This window comes from Canis lupus, chromosome 24 (assembly GCF_011100685.1).
Source record: "Canis lupus familiaris isolate Mischka breed German Shepherd chromosome 24, alternate assembly UU_Cfam_GSD_1.0, whole genome shotgun sequence".
NCBI lineage: Eukaryota > Metazoa > Chordata > Mammalia > Carnivora > Canidae > Canis > Canis lupus.
The window spans coordinates 37,560,174-37,577,979 of record NC_049245.1 but is presented as its reverse complement, the minus strand read 5'-3'; the positions used below and the strand labels follow the sequence as shown (position 1 = coordinate 37,577,979).

Sequence of the window (17,806 nt, the reverse complement as noted above, 5' to 3'; positions counted from 1 at the left end):
GGGAAATCGCTCCTCCAGAGTGGCATGGTCTGTGCATGGTAGAGAGGCAGGGCCAGCTGAGGAAGACAAGGAAAGACTACAGATGGGACTTTGTTCTGTTAAGTGTAGTATGTATATATGTGGATGTAAAAATCTATCTGCGTTCAGGCCCAACAAAATTAAGTCTGAGGACATATAAGGCACTGTGAGGGAGATTACACATGGTTGTCACTCAGAAGCAATTTCCAATCTCACTGGGGGAGGTAGGGTATGTCAGACACAGGAAATTAATATAAAGCATATAGAGAAAACAGTGTGTGCTATATTGATGGTGGGTCAGAAACACATGGTTCCTACAATACTATAAACTTGATGCCTCCTTATCAAGCAGTTCATGAACTTTCTTTTTTGGGGGGCAGGGAGGAGCATAGGGATAGGGAAAGAGAGAACTTCAAGCAGACTCCCCTGAACCCAGAGCCCGACACTAGATTCGATCTCGGGACCCTGGATCATGACCTGAGCTGAAACCAAGACTCGGATGCCTAACGGATGGAGCCACCCAGGCACCCCAATTCTTGAACATTCTAAATAGCATGGCTCATCTACTCATTCAGGAATGACTGACTGGGTATTTTCTATGTGCCAGGTGCTACAGTGGGTACTGAGAGATACAAATGCCTGAGACAAAAGCAGCCCTGACTCTTTTAAGACTTGACAGATGACTTGGAAATTGGTCAGTATACAGGCAATTAAAGAATAGTGGGTAGGACTACAGTATAACCACACAACATGCTATGAAAAGGGAAATATGAGGGCCATGGGAAGCCCTGTAAGAGGTACCTAACTTGGATCTGGGGAAATCAGAGAAAGTATTCTAAAAGCGGATGCCTAAAATGTAACTGAAAGGAAGAACTAGAATTAGTAAGGTAGAAGGTTCTAAGCAGAGGAAACAGTACATGTAAAGGCTCTGTGAGAGACAGAGAGCATCATCATTTCAGGAACTAAAAGTGTTTTGAAAGCTGCACCAGAGTGCAAGAATGTGTACATGCATGCTCTGAATTCAAGGGCCATTACAACTTCCTGAGTGAATAGCTGAGACAGCCCCGGAAGAACAGAGTCAGATTAAAAGGAGCAGTGTGGGGGGACCCCTGAGGAACTTCCCCACAAGAGGATCAGAGAAGAAGCCCAAGAGGGAGAGTGAGGATTAGCTAGAGAAACAGAAGCTACAAAAAGAAAGAAAAAGGAAGTAAGAGCAAGTTATGGAAACAGGGTTAGAGAAAATTCAAGAAGCAAAGAGAGGTCAGCCATGTTAAACGGTCCTATGATAAGGATGCAAAGAATCCGTTGTATCAGCAACACATAAGCTAACAGTGACCTTCCCCAGAATTATTTTAGTGGCTTGGTAGGGTGGAGCCTAACTTCCCTGAGTCAAAGTGGCTGGAAGGTGAACAATGGACACAGTGGCCTATTTATTTCAGACATTTCAAATGGAGAAGGAAACTAAACAGCAGTGGCTAGAGGGAGAGCCACAGCTGAAGGAAGCCTGAGAATGTCTAACTGGTTCAAGTAAGAGGACGAGAGAGGGAGGGTTAAGGACACATACCTAAAAGATCACTAACCTGTTACGGCAAGATGCCTTGAACAGGTGAGATGGGAAGGGGTCAAGAGTACAGACATAAGGACTGCCAGAGATGGGAACAAAGGGTCTCTTCTTGTGAGAGAGATAAGAAGGAAGGCTGACCGCAGTGTTTCAGAGCTGACAGCCAGGAGCTGAGGGAGACAGATCTAGATTCCTAATGGCTTAACCTGTAAGACTGGAGGATTTTCTCCACTTAGAAGACTGTTTTCCCTTAGCACTCAGGAACCTAGGTGCAGGAAGAGAAAGGCTGATGACGTATGCTGATGGTAAGCAGATAAGCGAAAGGTTAAGAATGTCGGAGAGACAGTGTTTCAAGCCATGACCACTGTCATGAAGAGGAGAGAGGACTTGGGGCTGAGAAAGAAGCAGCTGAAAATCTGGACATGGAGAAAACCCAGAGGTGGAGAAGTGACTGAGTGAGGGGAGTGTAGAAGCATAAGAGGCTATGACCACAGAGTGCAGGGTCTGAGTTTGATGAGGTGTCTGATGCAGAGAAGCTTGCAAGGACCAACACTTGCCTACGGGAGGAAGGCAGCAAAAGAAGAGGGCCATGCAATTTCCAAGCACAAGGTGAGGATGCTGGCTGGACTGCCCAAATGAACATGGACATAGCCCAGGGGTGACAGCAGTCTTGGAACAGGAGATACACTGTGAGCCAGCTAAATTAAGATGAGCAGGTAGGGATGCAGGTGGACTCCTGAAAAATACAACTAGCATAATACAGGCAAGTAATTAAACGTTTCTCCAATATCGCAATTTGGAGAATTGGAGAATCCAATTTATTGACTAGGAGGAAAGCTAGATCCAGGTTCCTAAGATTAAGATTCACACACCCCTTATGTACGTCTCTCCTCCAACCCCAAATGTTTTCACTTTTTTTTAAAAAAGATTTTATTTTATTTATTCATGAGAGACAGACAGAGAGAGAGAGCGGCAGAGACACAGGCAGAGGGAGAAGCAGGCTCCACGCAGGGAGCCCGATGTGGGACTCGATCCCAGGTCTCCAGGATTATGCCCTAGGCCGAAGGCAGTGCTAAACCGCTGAGCCACCGGGCTGCCCTGCTTTCACTTTCCTTAGTAAAGTGAAGACAAAGCAGCATCAATGAACCAGGGGTCTTACCCAGAGTCTGGACTTTATAAAAGAATGCCTTTTTATAATTCTTTCTTATTCACTTCCACCTTAAAAAAGGTTGCTTCTGCCACTATCTTCTGCAATATTTTGGCCATTTAATAGCTATGTTTTAGTGATTCTGTTTAGAGGCTTATGAACTATTCTTTTTCTATTCCATATATCTATTCTACTATGTTCTTTTTTTTTTTTTAATTTTTATTTATTCATGATAGGCATACAGTGAGAGAGAGAGAGGCAGAGACACAGGCAGAGGGAGAAGCAGGCTCCATGCACCGGGAGCCTGACGTGGGATTCGATCCCGGATCTCCAGGATCGTGCCCTGGGCCAAAGGCAGGCGCCAAACCGCTGCGCCACCCAGGGATCCCTATTCTACTATGTTCTACAGACACAGACATGATTTCAAAATAAAACCAGAAGAATACATGCACACACACCTAATCATCCCACTCACTATTAAAGGAGAAATAGGGCAGCCCAGGTAGCTCAGTGGTTTACCGCCGCCTTCGGCCCAGGGCATGATCCTGGAGACCCAGGATCGAGTCCCACGTCGGGCTCCTTGTATGGAGCCTGCTTCTCCCTCTGCCTGTGTCTCTGCCTCTCTCTCTCTCTCTGTGTGTGTCTCTCTCGTGAATAAATAAATAAAATCTTTTTTAAAAATAAAAGAGAAATAGTCAAAATGTCTTTTATTCTCATCATCTAAGGATAAGAAAAAACTCTCCTTTTCAAATCTTTAAGTAATCAGTAATCAATGACTACTTTTTCTTATCACATCCAGGACAACTTCTGTACACAGTTAGAAGAGGACTCACAATCTTAATGGTTCGGAGACAGCAATTCTGACCGTTTCCACAGCAAGGAAGGCATAGTAAGTATGTGAATGAGAATCAGGCAGCAACCGATAAATCCCTCAATTTCTCAAGATCATCATTTTTGTGTTTAAACTTAAGCAATCATAGACTCAGAATTTGTAATCATATCCCAAGTGTTTAAATGCCTAAAAATTAAAAAGTAAATAAATAAATAAATGCCTAAAAATTAAAGCCTCTAAGCCATTTAAAAGGATAATTATCAGCAAATTTAAGTTATTTTATAAGGTACTTGAAAGAATCACTCAAACAAAGCCATCTGTGTACCATAACCTGTTAATAAACAGACCACATAATGGGATAAACCAGCCAACGCCATTAAAAATATCCTTTAAAATTCACAATGAATAATTGAGACCTTTATTCTCATAGTGTCAGCTGCAAATCAGGGGTCTAACCACATATTTTCAATTTATTCTTAGTGAATCAGGCTTATACTTAAAGATTCTTTTAAAGAATCTTTTTTTTTTTTTTTTTGCCTATTAAAATATATAATGTGAGTGGCCCGGGTGGCTCAGTGGTTTAGCACTGCCTTCGGCCCAGGGTGTGATCCTGGAGACCAGGGATCGAGTCCCACGTTGGGCTCCCTACATGGAGCCTGCTTCTCCCTCTGCCTGTGTCTCTGCCCCCCCCCCCCATGAATAAATAAATAAAATCTTTAAAAAAAATACAATAATTCTGCTTTTTGTACAGACCGTAGAGGATCTGCATAAACTATTTACACCAAAGTTATCAGTCATAGCAATGAATACTACATTTATTTGCCTACTAAGTGCAGCCCACTATGGTTGGTGCTCTCAGGCTGTAAGGTGATGGCACACAAACCTCCTGAATACATCTACACAGATGACTTCATTGCAAGGTGGGGTATGGTCAATGGCATAATGTAACCTCCACTATGCCATCCTATTAGAAGGGTTCAGAGTCCATTAGCGCAGTTAAGGTAAGAAGTAATGGCACCGGAAACAGAAAAGAAAGGAAAAAGGAAATATATATGGGGGAGGTATACAATACATATGAATTTGTGCTAGAGATGGAAGGAGAAAGGTTAAAACCAAAGAGGAAGAAAGTTAAATATGTTCCCATGCTTTCACAAAATGCTGGTAATGTAACAGGGCTCACTCCTGCTTGCTCTTGGGATCTCCAATTAGACGTCTATTATTTTTATATATTATCCTTCCTGGACAGCTCCTCCATCTGTTTTTCCTGCTTTCAATCCCAACTGACTACCTCTATCTGGATGTGCCCTGGGCCTAGCATGAGCTCTGGGCCTCTGAGAGCTCTTATCACTCTGAACTAGAACTATCTCTATTCAGCTCCTTTGCTGGCTGGACTGTGAAGCTTCTTAGGGCAAGGACCAAGGGTGTCTCACCACTTATCCTCATCATCTAGTGAGGCCCTAGCACTCAGTAGCTGTCCATATATTTGCTGAATGACTGAATGAATGGACTTTGCCTGCAAGAAGCTTAAAATCTAGAAAAGAGAGGAAATGAGGGTGGATGAAAAGCTTCACAGAGAAATTGGTCTTTAGGTCACTGATTTTGATTTCACTGTACAAAAAAAGTATAAAATGGCTAATGCCATCCCATACATGATTTAGGGTTACTAAACACTAAGCTGGTTTTGGGATTCCCTTCTGGGATTCAACTTAGAATGAAGACCTTGACTGTTTTCTAATGGTAAAGAATCTTCTTTATCTATTCCTTGCTCTGAATTGTCAATAGAATATACCTCTATGGAATAGATGCTCAAGAAGGATCAAAGAAAAAGAATGACCTACAATACAGTATGTCCTTCAGTAGCTAAACAGAGATTTAACAACACACATTCTTTGTAACCTGAATGTATATTTATTTATTTTACTTATATCATGGACACCACTTATTTCATCCCTGGAAAGAGTAAGGAAGAAAAACCATCTAATCATGAGTTCAGACACATGAAAATGGTACCATACCTAACCAAGTCACAAGTCATTAAAACACCACTACTTCAAGCTAAGTGAATTCTACTTGTGACACTTAGAATCATTTATGTGGTAGGTGGAACATACATTAAAATATTAGATATTTTGCTTCTATAGATGTCACTTTAATAAAATAATCAATTTAATCTTAAAAAAAACAAAAACACCACTACTTCGGTTTCTCAATGCAAGCATATTTGGGCAACTCATTCTTTATATCAAATCCCAATTTAATTTCCAAGTTGGTCATCAAAAATAGTTCGTGGAAATAACTGAACATGGGACAAAAATACACTTACATTCAGTCACCCAAGGTGGAAAAAATGGTGGCAGTTTCCAACTTCCTCAAAATAGCAGAGGGGGTTAAAGATGAAGAGGGAAAGGGGAAGGGCAGGAAGAAGCACCTGGTTTAAGATTTCATCCTGGATTTTAATATCAAGGGCACTCTCACAGGCATTTTCACACTAGCAATCAAACTATCTCTGGCTAGTCCTCCCTTGCTTTGATCTTCCGTAACAGCATACCAGCTACTTAGAGCAAGACTAAACATCTTATAAAAATCATCTTAATTCTAATACTAGGGGCACCTGGGTGGCTCAGTGGTTGAGCATTTGCCTTTGGCTCAGGTTGTAATCCTAGGGTCCTGGGATGGAGTCCCACATCGGGCTCCCCATAGGGAGCCTGCTTCTCCCTCCACCTAGGTCTCTGCCTCTGTGTGTGTCTCATGAATAAATAAATAAAATCTTTTTTTAAAATTCTAATACTAGTATCAAATGCCAAGGAAAAAACCCAACTTGGACTAGAGGCTGCAAACTCAAGCGCAGGGGTGGGTGGTTCGTGTAAGGGAGGGCAGTGTGACCTGCCATGAAGCTGTGCTAAACTGAAGAACACACACACACGTCTGTCCAGCATGAGTGATGCCCCTCAGCCTAGCAGACCACTGCCAAGGTGAGCTCAGACAGCATAGTCTTCAGATTTTTCAAGAGAAGACCAGAAATCCAGATTTGTATATGACTTCTCCTGATTTAGAAACAATGACAAAAATTTATACTCCTCTTTAAAAAAACAAAAAAACAAAAACCCACTGCGCAGACCAAGTGAAGTAGGACCATGGGTGGCCAGTTTGTGATATCTAGGGAAGAGGACAGAAAACTGGGTAAAGGTCTAAATCTACAAATTATCTCTTCTATGACCTACTAAATCAGGAGACTTTAGTTATTAGCACAATTCTTTGTCTCTCTTTGCAGTTGGGCACCAGTGTGAGCATGGCCACAATGCCACTGTCAAGCTGGATTCAGGACACAGGAGATCTGAAGCAGAGAACATCATCAAGGCTCTGACACCTAATTGTCCTCCTAAAGTATTTCCTGTTACTAAAGAACAATTTATGGTGTATAATACATGGTACTGCATGTAAAGCACTTTGCACAGTGCCTAGAGCATAGAGAATTCAATAAACATTAGCCATTTACTGGATTTTATTACGAAAGAGGGTAGAACATGGATCAGACTGCATTTCTTCCTTGAATGGGAGATATTAGTCCAATTACAAAACCCGAATCCTTTTTAGACATAAAAAGGATTTTCTAAGGAAATGACATTCAACAATGTGGTATGCAGTAGTTTTATAAAATAATCTGATTTGTGGCCTCACTGAGCATTTTTATTATTTTTAAGGACATAATAATGGATTCTTAAAGTTTTAAGTTAATATGAAAATTTAAAGACCCATCTCCCTCTTAGATAAGGGAGAATCACGTAACATATAAAGCTATCAAATCTAGCAAGAGAGGACACAAACCCTCAAGTTTTCCAGAAATGGTGCCCCATTCTCCTGGCTCCTCATGTGACCCCGCAGTTGTAGAATGTTAGCTTCGAGTCATGCTGTACAGCTATCTCGTCTCATCACCATCTTGCATGTAACTCTTTCAAGGACCCACAACAGTCAAGGCCAACTGAGAACCCGAACCCAGCCGTCTTTTTCCATTACCTCACAAATCCCCAGAGAGGTGTCTGTTCATCGTGGTTGGTTAAGGGTGGTAGCAAGGCAGCCTGAGACCAAAGCCTAGAAACACAACTGTCCTGTGTGAAACTAATCAGCACCAGAGAGGGATGTAAGACCTAGCCCCTGGGAGCAAAAGACCCTATCAACCAAGGAGACAGGGTGGAGAAGGTTTCTGATACACAGCCAATCAAACCCTCGCTTCAGTAGTACATCTCAGGGTCAGTTATGCTCTTCTAAAAATCCTCTAATATTAACTGTGCCCTTTTAGCCACCAGCTTGGAGCAAGAGTTCCAAGCCTTTATGAAATAATCTAATTTACTCACTGGAAAAGTAAAGACATCACCAAGCAAAGGAATTAACGATTTCAAAAGAATGTTACTATGCTTCAAACTGTCCAACTTCCAAAATACCAAGAAAATATTTTGTGAAATGCAGGACAATGGAGAATATAGAGTGTGTCCTACATTCAAAATCTGTCTTTCTAGAAAGCATGTTTTAATGTCAAAGGATATAAAGCAAGCTGTGAACAGCAGACTAAAATTAGCTCAAACCACAAATAACCTAACATACTTATCACTTCCTTAAGATCAACCTACAAAAATCAACATTAAAGGCATTTACAAAACTAACGGTGTGATGCCAACTTATGCCTTTAACTTCAGCTGTATCCTTTCTTCCTTCTAAAACAGGCCCAACGTGTAAACATTACCAAAAAATGACATTTTATTAATCTGAAGGCAAGTACAAGGCAAACCATTAGAGCTAAGTTTTGCCCTGTAAGTAAAACACGTACCATGCAGTTCAGTTCTTAAGTGGTTAGAACAGTAACCACCTCCCCAAACTGAAGATAGGAAATTTTAGAGGACAGACCGCACCCATCTCCAGCTGCGTTTCACACCAAGAACTAGGGACACACCAGACTCCTACTCCAAACCAAAGCTTGCCCCCATCTCCTAAAACCATTTATTTCCTACTTTCAAAAACAACAGCTTCCAACAAACAAAGTCTGTTGGGAAACAAAAGTTTCTCGTCATCAAGTAGGGGAACAAGTTGCAAAAGGAAACTCAGTTGACAAATACAGGTTCATAAAAAAAAAAAAAAAAAAGTACTAGGTTTGTTAACCTTTTGCAGTGATTCTCTCTGCATGATGATGATGTTTGGATAAGTTTTCTGGAGGAAATACAAGCTCACAAAGGACAAACAAGTGGTTCATCAAAGGTGAGTGTAGAACCTGCCAACTGCCTCTGTGTGCTCAGGACTGTCACTCAGAAGCATTCTGACAGGCAGACAGATAATGGTGTATAGTAGACCTGGGTGCTGTGGCTAGAACGATGAAATAAAAAACCACATATGACACTAATAATTCCTGGGTACAATAAGAAAAACTGGTAGTGGGAGGTGAAGGAACATTTACTATACTTAGAGATGGCACCATGAGAGGTGCATAAAGGATCCATTAAAACCCAGCACCACAGGGACGTGGCTTCTCAAGGACTGCCTAAAAGATGGGACCAGCTATCCACTGGTGTAGCTGAATCACCTGTACACTGGGGACGGTTCCAGAAATGTGGCTCTGGGCTTGTAAACCTGATGTGGTTTAATGCAACTTCCTGATTTTGCACCATTCCGCTGTACCCCTTCACCCCACCCCTGAGGATGACCCAAAAGCCCCTGGCAACAGAGATGTTGTATCCAGGTAGTGGAGAACAATAACAGCTATGCTCCTAGATGCTCCCAACTTTCAGCTGCCTTTACAATACAGTGCAGAACAGAGGGAAAACAAAGCCAAAGGGCCACAACAAAGAAATACGAAACAGAATATCCCCCCACAGAAGACACAAAGTCTTTTAAGAGGCGCCTCCTCTCCCTGCAAAAGGATGCCCCACAAATATTTATGACCTAGTGAAAGCATTTCTTTCCCTCGCCCTTGCAGAAGCAAAGCTAACCCTATTTGAATAATGAAGCAGGACAAAATCTAAAAGAGATAAATATAACGGTGACAAATGTTTAACCATCAAGAGAATTTAAAGCTAATTTACCACATTATGTTAAATGCAGTTTTGTCTATTTGTTCTCTTGAGTGAAGTTATATTCAGAAGTGATTTCATCCGCAGGCACTTTTAAGTAACCTCTTGTTCTTAAGAGAGCTCCAACTATTTGGAGTAATTACTTGATGTTCGCTTTCCTGTAAGCAATTCACCATAGTGTATAATTTTCTGAGTAATCAGGACTCAGAATAAAATCTTGCTAGGCTGTTCAGTGAAACTTAGTGTGGCAATTTTAAAATGAGATTCCTCAAAAGGAAGAAATGCACCAAGGAGGAATCCATTAAGTAAGAAAAAAAAGTCAGGGGAGAAACATTTCATGAGAATAACAGGTCAGGAAGATGTTTTCCTTCTCTGGATCACTAACTAATACATTTTAAAAACATGATTTGGAAACCTAGTTTTGCTATGCTCATCTTATCTTTGCAAGTGGTGTCGCTTGCCCACAAAAGCCACAAACACAGCCGAGGTTTTTCCTTCTTCATCTGTAGAAGAAAACATGCCTCACTCAGTCTTCGGGAAGAAGCCTGTGCATCTAAAAGAGAAGGAGCCCAGGACACAAGTCCCCTTTGGCCCAAAGGTTTACTTCAACAAGCAGTAACCCCTAAGTTAGGATCGAGAATTTCCCAGCATGGTATCAAATTAAGAGTAGTAAACAATGCATGTAGGTTCCAGAGAAAATACAGACCTTAATTAAGTGTCACTTTGCTAACCAGCCATGTTTACTTTGTGAGTCCATATGGCAGAAGTAACTTCTTGAAGCATCAGCTCTATCTTAATTACTATGGACTACGTGCAAAACGGACTGCCTTGCTAGAGTCTTAAGCATTTGGAACCGTAAACTGAATTAGGTCACCATTTTTTTTTAAAGGCCAAAAATCATTTGTTATTAGCTGCTATTTATTCTGTCTGCAGTGTGACTCGTATCACATCCCCTCAATGGACTTGGGGGACTAGACTCTTCCTTGGCTATTCATCTTGGGAGAAAAGAATCTTCCACATGAAATGGTCTTGTTTCCAGTTTTCAGTCATTCAAAATTTAAAAACTGTTAGAAAGATATTCATGTTTATGTCAAGCTGCCTAGCTAAAAGGGTAGCAGCTCGTGAACTATGAAGCCTACTTCTACAAAGTATTATTTCTAAAGTGCTGGAGACTTAGGTACTTTCTTCCCAAACATTGCAGCTGTGTAAACTATCACACTATTCAAATGAAGTTTAGACCAGATGTAGGTTTCTTTCTAAAATTACATCACAAAGGGCAGCTACTCTTCGGGTACCTAGCTGGGGTTGAATCTTTCGTAAATTCTCAAGAATCAGTTCCTCTATCTTTTACAGGAAAAACCACCCAATTGCTACTTAGAGAAAAACTGCAAGCATATCTTGTATGTCAGTGCTACTCATTTTCCCACATTACTAAATCAAATGAACTCTACTTATTAAAAATATTTAATACTTCTTGGAAAAAGGACTCAATTCTTTTGAACCGTTAACAATACTCATAAAACTCCTATGCATTTTTGAGCCTAACTGTACTCGTGGACACCCACACACCTTACAAAACGGCGTAACCACTACAGTGTTCATGAGGATTACTTCAGGAACATTAAATTCTCTGTGTTTACATTAAAGACTTTTATTACTTGACGTGAACTTCATCATCAGTTAGGCCAGGATCATTTTTACAAAGGAAGGGGCCCATTTAGCATGCTTCATGATAGAGCTGGGACCAAACAAAATGCAAAAAATTAAACTACTCTCCCCTGCCCCGAAGTATGGTCTGATCAAAGACCAAAACATCTGCCTTTACTGTTTATACTTTGCGGGAGGGGGGGGGTGGATCACAGTCTTTGTTAGGGTTGTTACTTTATGGAGAACCATATTTTATATCCCATAATCAAAATATTTTATAAGCCAACTATACGCAAAGCCCTTCTAGAAGGCATGTGAGAACAAGTCAACAGGGATGAGGACAGAGTAATTTGGTAATTCTTAGACAGATATAGCACCTCCAATTTTCCTATTAAGTTCACCTCAATTCAAGTACAAATTTGTTATTAAACGTAAAGTTCCTATAAAACTGGTGGTATCAGCTCCTACTTGGTAAGAATTCAAGCCTTTCTTCCAAGCCACCACAGCAGGCGGTACTAAATTGCCTCAGCAGGCTATACCTTAAAACGTGGTGATTTTCTTCAAGAGTGACCTCTGCTATCAGGACTAATGCAGGCTAATCTAATTGTTTCTATCATTCCTTCCCCACCTAGAATGGGAACTGGGAAATAGGTCTTGTTCATCTCTCGACTGCCAGGGCTTGGCAGGGTGCTGCCAACCAATTTCATCCCCACATTACTCAGGCACCTTATGCCAGGTGCAGACAGCACCAAGATGAACGAGGGAAGAAAAGCTGACCTCCACAGCTCGGACTCCAGAGGACACAGGCCCTGATGGAAAGAAACACAGCCGTTAAGAGCAGGGGTGCAGACGAGATAGGTATGAAGCTGTCTGGAAACACACATAGGAGAAAGAGCAAAATCCAAAGTGAGGAGATGCACACTTGAGCTGGGAGCCACAAGCCAGATTGTGGGAAAGGCAGCCTGGACAAAGTGCTAGGGCAAGACCCAAGACTGAAAGCTAAGGATGAGCCTGGAGGACCCTGCACCTTCTAGTGCAGCCAGAAGAGAAGGCACACAGGAGGGGATGGCTGGAACCTAGCTGTCAGGCTAAGGAGTTTGGACCTTACAGGTACTATGAAAACACTAGAAGGAGTTCGACAGAAGGATAGGCTCAGGTCTGTTTTTAACACAATTATTCCCAGGATAATGCCAAGAATATACATGGTGAGACTGTGATGGGACCGTATTAATTTGTTACAGGTTTACCTCATTTCTGTGGTGTGAAACTAAAAACAAAAGTCTCAATAAATAAATAAATAAATAAATAAATAAATAAATAAATAAATAAATAAAATAAAATAAAATAAAATAAAATAAAATAAAATAAAATAAAATAAAAATAAATAAAAACAAGAGTCTCACAGGCAAAAATGGAGGACCCAGACCCTGAGTGGTAGAAAGGATGCCATGGTGGCCAATCAATGAAATGTGGTAGAGGGAATCTAGGACTAGCCCCGGCAGTCATGGACATTCAAGATGTGCACATCTAATGACTGGTACCAAACTACATCATCTTGGAAACAGCTAGGCCCACCTAGGACTTCCCATTTTCCCTGAACATGGTTCCTAGGAAGAACCCAGCCTGTTTGTCAGTATTAGCTCGTTAAAAATTAACCAACGAATTAACACACTGACAAAGTAATAAGAATGAACAAATTAACATAAACACTAGAGATGAATAGCAGCTTGTGCAAAATATGCAAGGCTCGCAGGCAGGTTTACAAAAAAGACCTGCAATTAAACAAACAGCATAAGACAAAAATTGCCAAAAGGATTCTCTCATCTAAAGATCAGAAAATAGACAACTCAAAAAGGGGCAGGGAGGAGGGGACAAAAAGAAGAGGCACAATTATCTCAGCGGTTTATAGTCTGAAAAACCCTACGGGCATTTTTTAAATGTATTTCTATCACAAAATTCAGTATACATTCAATGACATTATTCAATACCAGGTATTTGGGGATCCCTGGGTGGCTCAGAGGTTCAGCGCCTGCCTTTGGCCCAGGGCGCAATCCTGGGGTCCCGGGATCGAGTCCTGCGTCGGGTTCCCAGCATGGAGCCTGCTTCTCCCTTCTCCTGTGTCTCTGTCTCTGTCTCTCTATCATGAATAAATAAATAAGTAAATAAATCTTAAAAAAAAAAAAACACCAGGTATTTTTTATAGATTTTGGGGAGTCATTCATGCTAAAATGCGAACACAGGGAGGAGGGCCTGGAGCCCAATGGTAGGTCACTGGCAACCGAAAATCGTTCACATTACCATTATCCCCTGGCTGACTTTTCAGAGCCAACTGATTGATCTTATACAGCTTACATACTTCCAAAAGTACCAAAGTATACTTATAAATATGCCAGGGATGCCAAAGAAATAATAATAGCAAAAATACTTCCCCTCCACTATTTCTACTTGCGCTCCCCAGTTAATCTGAGTCCAGACAATCACAGAGGTCTTCACACCATTTCCAAAGTGGTGATCAGACACCTAAATTTAGTTCACTCAAACCAGGGCTACACGAGAACATTTAGATCTAATGGGTCACTCAAGATGACTAGAACTTCCCAATGTCTCCATGTCATTTCCGTTTGTCTTTTTTTTTTAAGTGAAGTGAGTCATAGTGTATAGATCTTTCTCCTCTGCATAAAACAGTTTTTTGTCTGAAAAGAATGATACTTCTAAATAATTAGGAAATTTTCATATTCATCTTCTTGGACTGTAACAATATAAGCTGTATACAGCAGAAAGGAATTTGAGTGAACTGTTAGAACATGGTTTTAACCTAAGTCAGGCATTCGATCGTATTTCATAATGAAAGCAGCTATAAAAACAAATGTCATTTGGAAGAGTGGCCCACTTTACAAAGCCTGCCTCTAACATGGAATAAATCTTGACTTCAAGTCACGAGCTATTGTTGCAATCTCCTTTATCTGAAACAATCACATCATTCACAGTGAAAAATAGTGAACAGTGCAGAGAATCAAAGAACTGGAGATGAGACAAACAGCAAAACACCTGACCCAAATCTGAAACTACAATCGGAGGGCAGCTCATTAGCTATCTTCATTCATTTCAGCCCTCTTCTCTCTCATATCAGCTCCGAAAAAACAATCCCTCTCCCCTGTCTGCAATCTCTCTCCTCTTCTCCATAGCCAGACCAACTCAAACTTCAGGCTCAGTGTTACTAGCACTTTTCAAAACAGGCACACAATCGCTTAAATGACAGAAAACAATTTTTAAAACCATCTACATATGCTATCGAAGCTGACTTCTTATATAAATGCTAATTAGTATCTACACGATTAAGGTTATTAAAAACACAGTTATGCTCACTTTATCAAACTGAGCTAGCACAGAATCTTAGCACAGAATCTTCTCCTGAGATATTTGTTTCCTAAGCCACCATATTCTACGGCATGGCATTCGAGTCTACTTCACCCTTTGTTCTTCTCCCAATTGTTTCCAAGGTCTTTCATCTTTTTGTTTTAGTTAGGAAAGAAGTATGGTAAGAAATAACTGCACTGTCTCATTTACAAAATTTTAAGCCAAAATTATATATATCACTTTTCTAATCACAATAGACTACACAAGCTCCAAATATCTTTATATAAAGGCTGCCCTCACTGTGACATGTAATAAAGCACGAATTTTTTTACTTCTATGTTCTATCAACAATAAACACGTTTCTTTGAATTCTTGAAAAATAATGGTTTTGGCAAACTGACACACTTTGGGGAAATTTGCCACTTTGGACTTGAGGTCATTTGAACTCTACGTTTTTAAAATTGCCACAGTTGCCCCATAAAGAGCCACTTTTAAACTTAAAACTGAGAGGAGATTCTGATTTCAATTTTAGAAAAGAAAAATATCTGTACGGAATAGGTGAGAAAGCCTACAGTGGACAATTCTTTAAAATAAAAAGAAGCCACCTTCTTTTGTGGATCTGCAATCCGCTAAGAAGCTGGGGAAATCTCAACACATTGCAATGTGACTAACTTCTGGTGTTCAAATGTGACAGACAAACATAAGAACAGCAAGGGAAATCAACTGAAAACCAACATGCTTCATGCTGGTGGTTATGCCTCACACAGTCTTAACAATGCTTGGGTGATGGGTTTCCCCACTCTGCCCTAAAACAGTAGTAAAATTCAACCAAGAACTGGTTTTTGTTTTTCCCAAGAACTTTTTAGAATATGAATTTGTTGTTTGCCAACTTAGTTTCAGTACAGAAGATGTTCCCCAAAGCTTCCTGGGGGCCACCTCCACTTGTGATGGGGCACATATTCTAATCAACACTTTGAGCCAACAATCTCTTCATTTAAAGCCACTGAGACACTACTGCATTAAATTTGATGCAGAAAATTTGCCTACACGTTCTCAAAGTCACTAGTGGAATTCATTCAATTAACTCAGACTAGAGAGAATACAAATTTCACATATTGATTCAGCACACTTATACTGATTACAGTGGCTACAAATATTAGTCTATCAAGAAGTTAATATCCATTACAGTTCTAGTAAGAAGAATCCTGTCAAAATAAGCTTGATGCAAATCCACATGAAGCCAAGCCTGCCAAAAAAAGGCTTTTGTTAGGCAAGCATACCAAAAGAACTGCTTAAAGCTTTTTTCCTTTTTAAGTGGAGCTCAAAATAGACTTTAATTCTACCAGCTGATGGATCTCACAATTTGCCTTTTGGGCCTATAAGCCGAAAACAGAATAAACTGCATTCTCCCTTTACACGAGTAACAAAATCTCCCTATTCCCTCCGTCGCTTATTTAAAATACCGAGTGTGGTTGTGGTTAATCCTCACAACCCCCGCAATGACATTTAATCGGGAGCCCGTGTTTTCTTTAGAGGATTTAGCTGCTTATGAAAGCAGACCTTTTCGTGTTGTTAATCTGATGCTGCAGATAGGTGAGAAACCCTACCTTCCTAACTTTTTATTTATGAACCACGTAACCCACAGGGAGATGGAGGACTGGGAGAGAGGGCTCAATCATCTCAGCCAGGACAAAAAGGAGAAGATGCTCACGGGGGGAAAAGAAGCTATTTTAGAGAAGGGGGAGGTGGGGGACAAAAACAAACAAACAAACAAACAAAAAACGTTAACGGTGACATTTTGGCCCCAGACTGGTGGGTATCGCGGGCCTTCTGGCTGAAAAGCGCTCTGGCCCGACCATGTCGGGGCTCCCCATGCAGCTCACAGCGCGGTCGTCTCTTCCTCTGACAGATCCTCCCTGATCCCCCTGGAGGTGGCCCACCTTCCAGGCTGCGACTCTACCCCGTTAGGATGTCTTGTTTTCTTCACAGCACTTGTCACAACCTCAAAGGGCTCGCTCGTGTTTCTGACTGCCCCACTCGACTCTAAGCTTTGGCGAGAAAAAGAGGGTCCTGCCCGTCTTCCAGCGCCGTGCCCAGCACGGAATGGGCACGCCGATTCATGTTCACTCAATGAATGAGCAGGAAGGGGGGGAAGGGGGCTGTCATCCTTGGGACTTGACACACGCCGGTACGAGGGGAAAGGAAATGGGACGGAGGGAGGGGGGGAGTAACCCTTTCCCCCCAGGGAGACAAAGGAAGAGCGTCTGAGGTGGTCCAGGCTAGAAAAGGAAGTAGTGGGGGGGAGCGTGTGTTCCATCAACCCCCGGGGGACAAAGAGTGGATAAGCAGGGGGGCGGGGTCAGGGGGCGAGGGCCCCGCGCGGAGAGCACCGACCGGAGGCCTCCAGGCTCGAGAGGTCACCCGGGCTGGAGGATACGAGCTGGGGGGGATCCAAGGGGTCCGAGAGGCCCCGGAGAGACGCAGGCCCACCCGGGGGACAAAGAGACAGGAGGCCGCCCCGTGCCGCCGGCGGATCGAATCCTCACGCAGCGGGGCGGAAGCGCAGGGCCAGACCCACAGGCAGCACCGGGCCCGGGGGTCTGAGGGAAGGTTCACGCGGCCTAAGCGAGGGGCCTGCCGCGCTCCGGGGCGCTACCCCACCTGGTAAATGGCCGCCCAGCTCCCGGCCTTGTCGATCTGCTCGAACTCCTTTTCCATCTCCATGACGGGCCAGGGCGGCTGCCGCGCCTCCTCCTGGGCCCACTGTACCGCCTGCCGCTCTAGGCCGCGCCGCGCTCTCAGCTCGGAGCCCCGCCGCAAGCCTCAACTCCCGCCGCTACTGCCGCCCTAGCCGCCGCCGCTGCTTCTTCATGTCAACCCGGCAGCCGGAAGTACGCACCGCGCTGCCGCAGGCTCCGCCCCCCGCGTGGGAGAACCAATCAGCGCCCGAGACTGTCGGCAAGCACTTCCGCGGGGCGGAGCCCGGGGGAGGTGCTGGGGGAAATGGCCTCGGCCCCGCGAGACGTCAGGCAGCGTGCGCTCCCTTCTCCCCCCGCCCCGGGGCTCGGGGCTTGGGCGTGGCGCGCCCCCGTTGCCTAGGCGACCCCGGGAGCCCCGCCCACGCAGCGTGGGTTTGCACGGCCCCAGGGGATCTTAGGTTCGAGCCTCGACGCAGCCCTTGGAGTCGC

The 17,806-nt window shown here is 42.8% G+C and overlaps 1 protein-coding gene across 3 annotated transcripts in view; it reads right to left on the bottom strand.

Annotated features, from left to right (window-relative positions):
- The window catches only part of PTPN1 (protein tyrosine phosphatase non-receptor type 1), a 67,036-nt gene extending 49,513 nt beyond the window's left edge, over positions 1 to 17,523 (bottom strand). For all 3 annotated transcript variants that reach the window (XM_038572592.1, XM_038572593.1, XM_038572594.1), the window contains exon 1: positions 17,280 to 17,523. In XM_038572592.1, the coding sequence (XP_038428520.1) occupies positions 17,280 to 17,342 (63 nt within the window). In that variant the 5' untranslated portion in view covers positions 17,343 to 17,523. The remainder of the gene's footprint in view (positions 1 to 17,279) is intronic.
- Positions 17,524 to 17,806: the final 283 nt, after the last annotated feature.